This window comes from Doryrhamphus excisus, chromosome 19 (assembly GCF_030265055.1).
Source record: "Doryrhamphus excisus isolate RoL2022-K1 chromosome 19, RoL_Dexc_1.0, whole genome shotgun sequence".
Taxonomy (NCBI): Eukaryota; Metazoa; Chordata; class Actinopteri; order Syngnathiformes; family Syngnathidae; genus Doryrhamphus; species Doryrhamphus excisus.
This window is the reverse complement of record NC_080484.1, coordinates 9711384-9723545: the sequence shown is the minus strand read 5'-3', so window position 1 is coordinate 9723545 and position 12162 is coordinate 9711384. Positions and strand designations below refer to the sequence as shown.

General features: G+C 43.2%; 1 protein-coding gene across 5 annotated transcripts in view; it reads left to right on the top strand.

Annotated features, from left to right (window-relative positions):
• LOC131106884 (prospero homeobox protein 1-like) overlaps positions 1-9260 on the top strand; it is an 85375-nt gene extending 76115 nt beyond the window's left edge. For all 5 annotated transcript variants that reach the window (XM_058056386.1, XM_058056385.1, XM_058056384.1 and 2 more), the window contains one exon: positions 8024-9260. In XM_058056386.1, coding sequence (XP_057912369.1) covers positions 8024-8209 — 186 coding nt within the window. In that variant the 3' untranslated portion in view covers positions 8210-9260. The remainder of the gene's footprint in view (positions 1-8023) is intronic.
• Positions 9261-12162: the final 2902 nt, after the last annotated feature.

Below are 12162 nucleotides of genomic sequence, written 5' to 3'. Positions count from 1 at the left end.
ATAGAAACCACTTCCTAGTTCTTAACTTTCTGTTCTACCTCCCTCCTCCTCCTTCCTCCTTCTTCGTCTTCTTCCCCTCCTCCTGTCCCTGGTCACCTTGTGAGGGGCGGCCTGCTCTTCTGTAGCACAGCTGCTGATTATGTCATTATTCCTGGACCATTTTGGTCTCCCTCCATGTGCGTGTGCACGCGTATGTGTGTGTGTGCGTGTGTGCGTGTGTGCGTGAGGGAGAGACTAATGAAGCGTGGCGAAGGGACCAATGCCAAAATGACCAGGGCGTGCATCAGAGCTGCAGATGCGTCCAAGTCCTATCGCCCCCCTCCAATTCTCCACCTTTTTTTTCTCTCTCTCTCGCTCACTCTCTCCTCTGTCAATCTGCATCCTTGCGTCTTATTCCTGCCATCATTTATTGTTTGCCCCTCACCCTCCTCGCTATTCTTTCCCCTCCTCCCCAGATGTCCTCTTCCCATCTTCCAGACTCCCTCTGCTTTCCTTTCTTTCCTTTCCGCCTCCTGCTCCATCGGTCTCCCTGACTCGCTGACCTCCAGAGGCCCCCCCCCCCCCAACTTACTTGACTTTGTGACCTCGCTCATTGTGGCCGCTCTCCCCCTGCAGCCTTCGTTCCTGTTCCTTGAACCAAACAATGTATACAAGGGATTGAAGTGGGATTTCTGGGCTCACTGCTGTTCTAATTCTTCTGCGTACGCATTGCAGGTAGTCCTCAGGTTACGTATCAGTTCCATTCCTAGGCTGTCATGTAAGGGTTTTGCTGTAAGTCGGATCTTTTACCTAAATTAACTCCTAAGTCACTCAGACTGGAGACAGAAGGCATGTAGAATACAGTAATACAAAAATGGAGGAAGGAGAAAGTCTCAATAAGGAGACCACAACGCTGCTTATGCTGTTATCACTGTTCATTTCATAGCAGCAGATTCCTCCGCATGTTCAAAGAAACCATCTTTATACGTCAGTCAGGATGGTCAGCGCATTTCAGCTGCTTGGATGGGACAAACAACCAGTCATTACTATTTTTTTTCTCCATCATTGGTTTTCACTTTTACTCGAGTCTTCCGCACTGCCTTGGGAGTCCTAATGCAGATTAAACATAAGCGGTTAAGTGGTGTTACCACTTAAGTCCGCCTACATCCTACATCCTGCATCCGACATCCGCCACGTGCATGGCTCGTCCTCACTCAGCTTCAAACCCATTCTTAAGTTGTGAATAAAACACTTGGAGGCTAACTAGCTAGCTTGGTGGATGTTTAAAGTGGCGGCTGTGTCTTAAGAGTTGTGAAACGTGGTGCAGACAAAGTTAGCAGTAGTGTCAGAGTGTACGTCTATGTATGCCAATTCATGTGCGTCAATCTTTTTTTAATGCCATGCGATCCAGATACCACAACAAGGAACTTTCCCAATGCTGGTGAGTTATTATTGCCTACAATATTGGGTAATATGAGTGTAAAGTTGACTATAGGGGTGTTATTTTATGTCTACAGGTCTCTAATAATGTTACAAAAAGGTCATAAGAAGGGTTTGTATACCCTAATGATGAAAATATTCTATTTATTAATATAATATTGTCAAGGTCTGGTCTAGAACCAGTTAACCCGCAAAATGGAGGCCCACCTGTATTAGGTCCCAAATCCACTTTAGGTCTAAGACAGGCCTAGAAAGTTCCTTGAAGTGTAGTTGACAGCCTGAGCTCAGGTACTGTACTGGTTGAAGGATCCATACTTAGTTTCCAGTGTTAATGAAGTGTTTGGGGGTTTTGGTGGGCCAAGCCACCAAAGTACAAGTACAAAGAAACAAGGATAACTGGTGAGCTGGTAATGCTTCCTGGGTGTCTTTGACCTTACCCTGCCCTTGACTCCGAGCACCTTGAAAGCAGCTAATGTGACACTACTAGCACATGCTCACACAAACAAAGACACGAGCGACCCAAACACACATGCGTGTGGCCGCAGAAGCGCCTCAAGGGCTCCATGGTCTGGAGGCTATCAGCGGCCTGAGGGTGGCTGCTGTTTGCTCAGCTTTAAGGCCCCTTTCCTGTCCCAGCACTCACCTAAGAGCGTTCAAGACTTCCCAAGTGTGGAATCTAAAGTTTGGGAGGATGGAGAGCACCGTTTGGCGCGATTAAAGTCAAAACTCCACAATGCTGTTTCTCTTCCTCAGCTGTTAGTTGGACTCTTCGTCCAGTCTTATCAGTGGAAGAGGGGGTTGCAGAAAGACTGGGGACATGGGTTGTGTTTGTCCAAAGTGACAGTACAGGCCAAGGACTTATCAAGGCCTTTGTAGATTATTGATCTGACCAGATATGTGAGGCAAAGGGGCCGATGTGTTTTTTTGTGTGTCTGCTTTGAATCAACGCTACTGGCCTGCTCAACTTTACGGCCGTCAAGTCCCTGGAAAACACCGAAAATGTCATAACATCAGATTTTTTTCAAAGTTGTTTTGATATTGTAGTAGAGCAGTGCTTCCCGATTATTTTCGGTCAATGCCCCCCATTAGGGACATATTTTTTTGCGCAATACAAGTGTTGAGTACTATAAATTTGTACATGTTGGCAGGTCTGCATTGAAATGAAAACATCTTGCGCCCTCCTGACAGTTTTCTGCGTCCCCCCAGGGGGCCGCCCCACTATCTGGGAAGCACTATAGTAGAGTACCGTATACTTGACACGTGTGAATCTCCTTTTTGTCAGTTTTAAGTCTTCTTCTAATGAACTGTCTTGAAGAGAATGTATAGAAAGTCCTACATTTAAAAAGCTATGGATGTACTACATACAGCAGGACTACTGCAAAAAAAAACCACTGATGTCGAAGTATTCAGGTGTTCAGGGCTCACAAAAGCAGTTCATGTCCAAGTCTACTGTGACCAAAAGCCATGGGAAGTATGAGTGTTCCCAGCCAAAGTTCGGGTTAGGAATTAACCCGGTTGGCCATCAGGGCCTATGTTGTGTTCCCTGCATTTCATCCTTCAAGGCTACAGCTAACACACACACACACACACACACACACACAAGCAGAGCCTTATCTTCCAGGGTCTCGTCTTGTTTGGCCAATGCTGTGCAAATAGAAGGTGCAATACATCTCCTGACAGTTCCCAAAAGCAAGGGGGTGAAACACGTTGACCAAACAAACAGCCAACCCTGAGTCACCAAGAGAGAGGAGATTTCTCAGGCTTTACCCAAACACACACACACTTACAAGCCGGGGGGGGGGGGGGGGGGGGGGGGGGTAACAGTAGCCTCTCTGAAACCCCCCCGGCTACCTTTTTAAACGTTTGTCTAAGCAGTCTTAAGACAGGGGCCGCTGTTGGAGTGAATAGCTCCCAGCAAGCCGACCACAGGCTGCTATTGTCCGCCGTCATATTTTATTATTTCATCAAAAAGCAGGAAATCCGATTCCCTCCCTCCCTGAAAAAGAGCTTATCCTCATGTCTCAAAGCAACCTGTCATGAGAGAGGTGGAGGGAACCGGTGGGGGGGTGGATAGGGGTACAATGAATGAGAGTGATTAACTGCCTCGTCGCTCGTTGGAGAAGCCTCTCATTTTCTTTCATCTTTCTGTCTCCTTGATTGGTATTTACCCAACAAGGACCATGACGGACAGGGCGCATGTGCAAGGACTCAACACGTATTATGTTACAACGGGGGTACAACAGTATGTCTTTTCATGAAGGATTTGTAGAGGGTAGTAGTTGTAGGGGTGCTACCCTCAAAGGTGGTGCTTTTGTACCCTTGACCAGGATTGTTAAAGCTTGTTAAAGTGCCACTAGTTGACCCAGGAGTCCAGTAATGAAACTTTAGCTACAAACTTTGCCGTTCATGCTTCTTCCTGACAATGGCGTTGTAAAAAGAGTAGGACATATTTAGCCGGACGATACTGATCCACCAGTTTGATCACGACGGCAACAAAAACAAACACACTCCCTTGAATACGCTCCTTACTCTGTTTTGCCCAAGGCAAAAAAAAAAAAAGTAAGGACGTAAAAGGACATTGACTTTGAAATTGGTGGATGGAATCTCAGTCACCTTGTTTTGTCTCCTCCCCCCTTTGCACATTTGTCCTTCAATTTCGGGGGTTCTGCTGAGAAGAAGAAACCCTATGAAATATGTATGAAGTGATTGTGAGCCACGCGATTGGCCCCGTTTAGCGGACAGCGGAGCGAATGAACGGCCACACTGGATAATCCCCCACAATGCCTCTGGAACAAAGGCCCAACAGCTGACCCGAGGGATGGGGGGGGGGGGGGGGTTTTGGGGCGTCCGAGCAGGGACAAACACTTCAGACTGAATACTCTCATACATATAGTATCTCACAAGTGAATACACCCGGCAAGTTTCAGCAAACATTTGATGATATTATTGAAATGAGAGTTGTATATACTTTAGAATAGACACTGTGCAGCTTGTATAGCAGTACAGTTTCTCTGCTGCCAGACCCAAACTTGATTGGTGAACTTCCACAAAGTAGGATTCAATATAAAGAAATTGAATATTTTCATAGTTAGAGCATAGAAAACCTGTTTATGACCTTCTATGCATGTCTTTGTTACCATTATTGACAATGAACAACAATGAGCCAATTCATGAAACAATACAAGCAGTTGATGTTTGCTAAATACAAGGATGAAGAGTCTTGAACCAGTCATGATGTGCTATATATATCACTATATTGACACTTACTATGGTACACATTATGTCATTGTATGGTCATATCACCTTGTACTTCGGTAGTGACAAAAATAAATAAGTAAATAAAAAATAATTTAAAAAAACTTAAACTATATTAGGAAAGCAGGAAGTGAACAAATATAACAGTTACTCATTGTAAAAGTACCAGATGGAGGGGTAAGCTTTGCTTCTTCCTACTCCTTTTGGACATGTGGAACAGTGAACTGATTATGTGATGCCCTCAATTGTAATCTGATGCACTTTCAAATGAAATAAAACCATTACTATTACCATTATTAGAGCCTTATGGACATGAAATAGCACCCCTATAGTCACCTTACCAAATATAGTAGACATAATAATAGACACTAAGCCATCTTAGACATAAATAGCCGTTTGTGGTCAAGGAGAGACTCACTTCAATTGCTTTTTAGAACGCATGCCGTGCACGTATACACAGGTGCTAACCTGCTGCTAACACTCAGCTAACTAGCTGACGTCACTTCTTAAAGGCACACATAACAAGTCACAAGTACTGTATTACACTTCGTACCATGTCTTTTGAATGTATTATATTTGTATTTTCTTTCATTTAGCCATTTTATGCTTGAAAATGCTTAATTTACTTGGCCTTACTTAAAATTACTTGGCCTTTACTTAAAAAACTTGGCTTTGTCAGCAAGAGGCATGCTTGGGTTCCTGAAATCCAACATGGCGGCCAGTTATCACACTCTGCTCATGTTGGAACCACAGCTCCCCCACCTGCCAGCAGCACTCATGCATCCCAGACCGTGATTACTGTCCTTATTGTCTCTTCAGTAGATATACTGCGATTATACCGGTTGGTGAAATGTGAGATACGGCACATCCCGCTCACAAAACAATTTATTGGACTGTTCCGTCACCCCGTTCCCTCCATCTTCAGCCCCTTTCGTCCCTCGCCATTGCACTCAGCTCCCTACACCCCCCCCCCCCCCCCAGCTCCACACCCCCGCCTTTAGTCAAGAGGATCTGAAATACCAATACCCTTTTCTCCTTGACATTGCTTTCTCCTTGTAGTCAGCGTTTTGCCGTCCTTTTATAGTCAAAACGTCAGGAGAAATTCCATGCAGGAATATTCTTAGTGACGCGGCACTCCCGGTGTCTCACAGCTGATGATGTCGTCCTCTGTCGGTGTCACTACACTCCTACCCAACAACCCAAACAAGACATTATCTCCTTTTATACACACACCTTATACACGCATCATATTGGACATAGTGTAACACACACACACACACACACACACGGGCTAACGGACGTGGTAGCCTCCATTCATCACCCAAAGGGGGGGCGGGTAGACGTCCCATGTGTGTTTGTGTGAACAGGCATGACTGTTAAAGTGTGTGTGTTCCAGTGGCCACTAACCTTGCTGTGTCCTGACACTCCTGATGAGTATCTGCAGGACACTGGAGGAGCGCGGCACTGTAAGGCTGTGTGTGTGTGTGTGTGTGTGTGTGTGAGTGTGTCGGGAGACAGTCAGCATTATCCAAGCAGGTGACCCCTGAAGGCTGAGTCGCCCTGCAGCTTTGGACTGAGGAAGGAGACTAAAGCCAAATAGCGGCAAGTGTGTGTTGAGCAATATGTCGCCTCTATCGCGGTACAGGATGTGTCATCTCCTTGGCACAAGGAGGTGTGTGCGCTTGTGCGGCTGCATGTGACAGCGTGTTGGCTGGCAGGGAGGTGTCACAGATCTTTGCCAGGCCCATCATGTCCATAGTGTGGCTGAGCGCTGCTGTCAGGGACGCTGAACGCTAAAGGGCCGGCGTGTCTCCTAGTTCCCAAAGCATTTAGTACTTCCTCTTTCAGCGGCACCTCGGTGACACTCTCCACTCTCTTGTCTTGTTTAATCTTTTTTTTTTTTTTTTTTTGTTACAACGAGACGCATAAAGATGTCACGTGGGGAGGGAAGTGGGCTGACAATTCGCAAGAAGTGATTTTGCTCAAGTGGAAAGGCTCCATTTGCTTTTAAGGAAGTAGAAAGTCAGGATTTATGGTTCATGACACAGTCGGATGACAGCCAATAAAACCGTTGTGTCAAAAAGGCAGCTTTTACAAAGCTAGTAGTGTATGGTTTAGATTAAGAGGGTTATTGTTGTATAGAAAACTCAAAAAATGTAGTTTGTACCAAAGAACTTATTATTTTTAACATGGATCCACTCAGTAATGCATGTCATTCAAGGACAACAAATTATACGATTATTTACTAAATCTTAGAGGCCCCTCATTAGTGTATTTTGGGGTGTCCAAAAATGAAAAGATGCAAGTAATAGTTATAAGTTATATAAAGAGTGCAACCCAGCTTTGAGATATCAGTGAAAAAGTCTATTATCAACTTTGGTCTATGCTCTTCAATATTATATATAATATTATATAATATATTTCAATATTTTTGCTGTTGTTTTTTTTCAAATATTTCAACTTTCTTCTTAAATGATTTGATTTCATAAAATTTCATGACATTTGGTTATATTAAGACTTTATTCCCATACTATTATACATTTTACCCTAACTTAATTTTCCAAGAATTACCACTTTGCATTGTTTGTTTCTCATAATATTATGACTTAAAAATAACTTATTTTATTATTTAATATTAATATTTTTAGATTAATAATATTAATATTTTTCCTCTTTGATATTTTAACTCTATTCTCATCAAATTACTGATGTTTTTATGTATTTATTGTTATTTATTCCAATAATATTTACTTTATTCCCATAATATTTTGACTTTATTCCCATAATATTGTACTTTTTCCCCCAAACTAATTTTCCCCAAATTACAACTTTATTTTTTTTTTGTTTCTCATAATATTACATGTCTAAAAAAAATGAAAACATTTCCTCAAAGTAAAACAATATTATTCTGCTACGATCTCAACTTTTTTCTCTTAATAATTGTATTTATTCTAGTGAAATGTTCAATGTTTTTTGAGACTGTGCTGCAGGGCCAATAAAAAAAAATTCCCCCGAGCCGCACTTTGGACACCCCTCGTGTATTGGAAGTGTGTTGTCTAAACGTTTTTTAAGAAAGCTGGAATCTAGAACGTTTAAAAGAGCTTTTAATAAGCCCGACAGGGAATACGTGTATTTGTGGGTCTGTAGCTTTAATGCTAATGAGCTGTGTCTCAGAGAAACGCTACTGTAACTCCCAAACTTACAGCTCCCACCTTCATATGTGGCAGAGCTCCAGGCTGCGTTTAAGATGTGTAGCGAAGCCTGAATTGAACTTGAGGAGCAAACAAGAGGTTGACAACGTCACTTTCAGTAACCGTAGAGACCTGAATCCTTGTTGTCTCTCTTCCAGGTCCCCAATCGCTTCTTGGAGGTGGCGGAGATCACGCTGAGAGAGTTCTTCAATGCCATCGTGGCGGGCAAAGATGTGGACCCTTCCTGGAAGAAGGCCATCTACAAGGTGATCTGCAAGCTGGACAGCGAGGTCCCTGAGATCTTCAAGTCCCCTAATTGTCTCCAAGAGCTTCTACACGAGTAAACCCCGTTTGCGCTCGCTTCACAACGCTTTGCGCTTTTATTATTTTTTTCACAGAGCATTATTCTTCTCTTGATCGACTTTCCCCACTATCTTGTTTTTTTTTTATTTCTTTTGGAAGGTATGAAAGTTATGAAGTAGCATTCCCGATTTGAAGCCTTGACGTCCGTTCCTCCATGACGTAGTTCTTGTGTTGCTTTTCTTCTAGAAGAATTTTATTATTATGACATGGGGTATGTTTTTGCGCCTGATGAACTGAGATTTTTTTTTTTTGGGGGGAGGGGCTGCTGTAGGATCAACACTGACTCCTGAATGGCATTGATGCGGTCCATCCAATGAACTGCGCCCCTTAGACCGTTGTCCCCAAACTGGACTAGCGAGAGCGGACTGTAGTCTAAAGTGGGTCTTGGACTGGTTTCAAATAGCTACTGAGCTCTACCCTGTTTTGAAGTGTTTATTGGGTGTATATTTTGATTTGCTGATGAATATTTCCGTTGTTTATGATGACTTTATGATTTGTCACCACCACTTTGCTGAAGGTTGGCACTTGAAGATTTCTTTGTCCCCCTCTAATGAATGCCTTTGCAGACAAAAATAAATTATTCCTATTAAGAGTATTCAAAGTTTAGATTCAGGATTTGTTGATTCTTTGATATTTCTTTTTCTTCCATGGCAATTTCTGTGTAGAGTTTCCTGCGGTGTGCCAGCGAGACAATGATGGTGGAAGTAAGAGTTTCAAAGAGCAGACATGTGCAAAGGAAGCGTGGCCTTTTGTTTGCCGCTCGTCTCGTTGACGGCTGCGTTTCCTTGGCCGTTTTCAATTTTGCCACAAAAGTCTGGGGGTGGGGGGGGGAGGGGGATGGATGTAATTGTTGGTTACTGTACGCACACGCGATGAAGGGTCTTTTATATAATAGCACTATTTTCCAGCCAGCGGTCAGGATGTTGGTGTGAATGACAGTTGATACTTGAATATATCAGAATACTGAAGTACAATTGAAGAGAAGGAGGGGGAAGAAAGACCCCCCCCTTTTTTTTTTTTTTTTTACTTTTTCCCCATGCTCACCTGCCTTTGAGTGATTCAGCTCCTCTCTGGAGGGAACAATATACGAGGTCGAAGGTGAGCATTTTTACCCCCAGGGGTAGATGGAGGAGCTCTCAGCACTACAAAGACTATAGGGACAAAGACTCAGTCAGCATGGGGGGGGGCAACTCGCACCTGAAACCCTCTACTTGGTCCCACCAACGCTGTTTCGGCCAGCGCCGAATACCCGAATACTTTTACGTTTGCTTTTTTACTACTAGAATTGGATGCTGACACATGGTGACACCTTATAAGCACATTTTTCATCCGTTTTTGGTTCAGGGGCGTGTCCAAAGTGCGAGCCGGGGGCAATTTGCAGCATTTTTTTTTTTACTCAAATCCACAATCTTTCAGTCGGAAATGATATCCCACCACTAGTTCATCCCCTTGTTTCCGCATCTGAAGGCAAAACTGAAGCAAATTTAGGTATTTGTTAAAAAAGAGAACTTTTCCATGTTTTTGTGACAGAAATGTCATTTTTTGAAAATATATCTTAAGTCTAATTTCTTAATATATTTTGTCAATGGCCATTTTTGGGAATGACTAGGTCAGATACTGTCCATGATTCCCATTATTGAGCTTTTTCAGGAAATTACTTTCTTCCGGCTCCTGATTGGTTAGAATGGCCTGCAAATATGCTTTCATGTGTCCGATATTGGCTTTTTTTTATATTCACCAACTCTTAATTTTTACGATATCAGCCGATACTGATACCGATATGTGTAACATATGTGTTCCCGTGGTGGAATGATGTGTGATGCATTCATTCATTTTCTATCGCTTATCCTGCTGGAGCCTATCCCAGCTGTCTTCGGGCAAGAGACGGGGCACACCCTGGACTGGTGGCCAGCCAATCACAGGGTACATAAAGACAAACAACCATTCACACTCACATTCATACCTATGGACAATTTGGAGTCACCAATTAACCTAGCATGTTTTTGGAATGTGGGAGGAAACCGGAGTACCCAGAGAAAACCCACGCACGAATGGAATCGAACTCGGGTCTCCTACCTCTGAGGGCTTCACGCTAACTACTCGTCCACTGTGCAGCCGTGATGTATTTTCATGGCTTTCATTTTGAAGGCCAACGTACCCCGACCACCCACCACAAATCAACATTATGATTTGAAAGTGCCATTTTTTCATGGTATTTTCACCAATCACCAGCAATATTTTTTTTTTCTAAAACAATATTGATGAATGATCAATGTCAACCTGTGTCATTTTTCCGCAAGTGTTGGCACACCTATACACGGGCCCACGGCGTGTCCACAGCGGTGACAAAACATCAAAAGGGGCCTGTTGCCTAACCTGCTGACTTTCCTAAGCCAGACAAAGCGGCCGACAAAAGCACTGAGAGCAACTCCCTTCATTATCCCCCCCCCTCCTTCCTCCCCAGACAGCGTTCTTCTTAAGATCGGCGGGGCCTGTGAGAGAACGAGTGGGACATATTTCTCACTGAATGATGGGCTCGGCCCTAAACGTCTCAAAGCACCAACCAGCCGAGGGCTCTAAAGTGCCACAAACAAAAGGAGAAAGGAAAGGATACGTTTTTTTTTTTCTTCTTCTTCTTATGAGCAGATGAATATCGCTCCACGCCCTCCTGCTTCCTGACGCCTCCTTTAATGTCCCCAAGAGCTCCAAACGCTCCGTTTAAGATGGAGGAAGCTCACCAACATGGAAATATTTTTGCTTGATTTTGAACTTCTATTATTAAATAACATATTTAGTCTTTTTTTTGAAAGGATTGTACAGTATAAATCTATGGGGAAATGATATTCCGCAGTGGAAGGAGTGACGGCTAGTATTCCCGAATAGTACATTAGTTAGTCGACTACTTTTCCTTTTTGCTTTCTTGAATAGCCCCTTTTCTTGACAAACACAAAAGAAACTTGATGAAATATTGTTGTTGCTACTGTAAATAGAGAAAGAGAGAATAGCTGTACAGTTTTCTATGGTCTGAAAGTGGTTGACACAAAGTTACGTGCTTTTTTAAAAAAAAGGGGGGGGGGGGTCCGTGGATAGTGCCCCCACCTCACACCCCCTCTCTCTCTCAAGTTACATCAGCATATAACTTCAGTTTTCGCTTTCTACAGAAACAAGAACACATTATGGGTGGTTCGGCCATCCAAGGTGTCATTGGGGGGGCTGGGGGGGGGGGTATGTACAGTTACTATTTTGCAGACAAGAAGAGGTGATTTATACTCTTTTTTTTTTTTACAGTGGAAAAAAAAGTTTGGTGGAATTTGGTGTGTGTGTGTGTGTTTGCGAGAGTGTGTGTGTTCTCATAAAGGCCGATTATGAGAACCTGTGAACCAGTTAGTGACACAATTCTCAACACTGCGGCCCCTCCCTCACACCCCCCCTCCCCCCACACCCCCCCTGGGAGTGCCATCCTGACATGTAAATGATTCTCATTCATTTGATTTAACTAGTTATTCTTTATAGGATTATTATTATGATTATGATTATTCTTATTATTATTATTACCATGCTTCTTTTGTAAATATCATGACGCGGACACTGCCTTTGTATAACTTAGCAATATGTTATGTAAATAGTGTTTTTTTTTAATTATGATTATACCATTCTAGTGCAGTAATTCCAATTGGACCAGGCTGTCATATACAACTCATGACCCCCTTCCTGTTCTTGGTGTCGACTCGTGTCCTGCAGTTTGTGTGTAATTTATTGGTTTAATTTATCCTAATTTATTCTGTGTTGTTTTCATTTATTTTTCCAACCGGGAAGACTGTACTGCATTTTTTTTTTTTTTTGAGTAGATAGTTGGGGGTGGGAGGTGGGGTGTCCTGGCAGCTAAAACGGAACTGGACATTTTCTCCAAACTGTTCCTTGACAGAGCCGAGGG